This window comes from Sphaeroforma arctica, assembly GCF_001186125.1.
Source record: "Sphaeroforma arctica JP610 unplaced genomic scaffold supercont1.3098, whole genome shotgun sequence".
NCBI classification, from domain to species: domain Eukaryota; class Ichthyosporea; order Ichthyophonida; genus Sphaeroforma; species Sphaeroforma arctica.
Window position 1 is genome coordinate 3,523 of NW_014037460.1, and position 560 is coordinate 4,082.

Below are 560 nucleotides of genomic sequence, written 5' to 3' on the forward strand. Positions count from 1 at the left end.
TCCCGGCCCCTTCTGGCAATCAAGCTGTGGGGTACCTCTGTGTATGTCTTGGTGTAGATTCAACCCTACACCCTTAAAGCCCTGATATACGTGTATGTATGTGTTTATGGGTCTATACACACACTTATGTACTTGGCGGCTGCTTCCTTTGCCTCAGCTGCCCTATCACTGGCCTTGTGTACAGACTAACCAGTGGCTTTTGCACTTCCCACACAGCCCCCAACGCCACCTAACACCAGCGCAAGCACCACTACAAGTACACCGGCACCTGAAAAACAGGGCCTTAATGCACCTGTGGCCGCCCAGAAATCCCAGTCTGCCAATACAGGTGCAGCTCAGTCCAAACCCCAACCATCCCCTGCAAAGGTTGTTATGACTAAGGAGGAGAAGGCAAAGCTATTGCAGCAACGTATGGAGGCCATCAAGACAAAAACAGCGGCTCCTGCTTCTTCCGGTATGCTTCCGATTGAGTGCCTATGTGATTTGTGAAAAATCGACTACAATGAAGTAATATAGATATACATAGGTTGTAGGACGTAAATGACATGCCCAATAATCTA

General features: G+C 48.8%; 1 protein-coding gene across 1 annotated transcript; it reads left to right on the plus strand.

The window, feature by feature from the left end:
• Positions 1 to 216: 216 nt before the first annotated feature.
• Positions 217 to 454, plus strand: SARC_13281 (hypothetical protein; the record flags this gene model as incomplete). The annotated part of the gene is made up of 1 exon (XM_014292591.1): positions 217 to 454. A coding segment is annotated over one exon (238 nt), but the record flags the coding sequence as incomplete, so codon positions are not given.
• Positions 455 to 560: the final 106 nt, after the last annotated feature.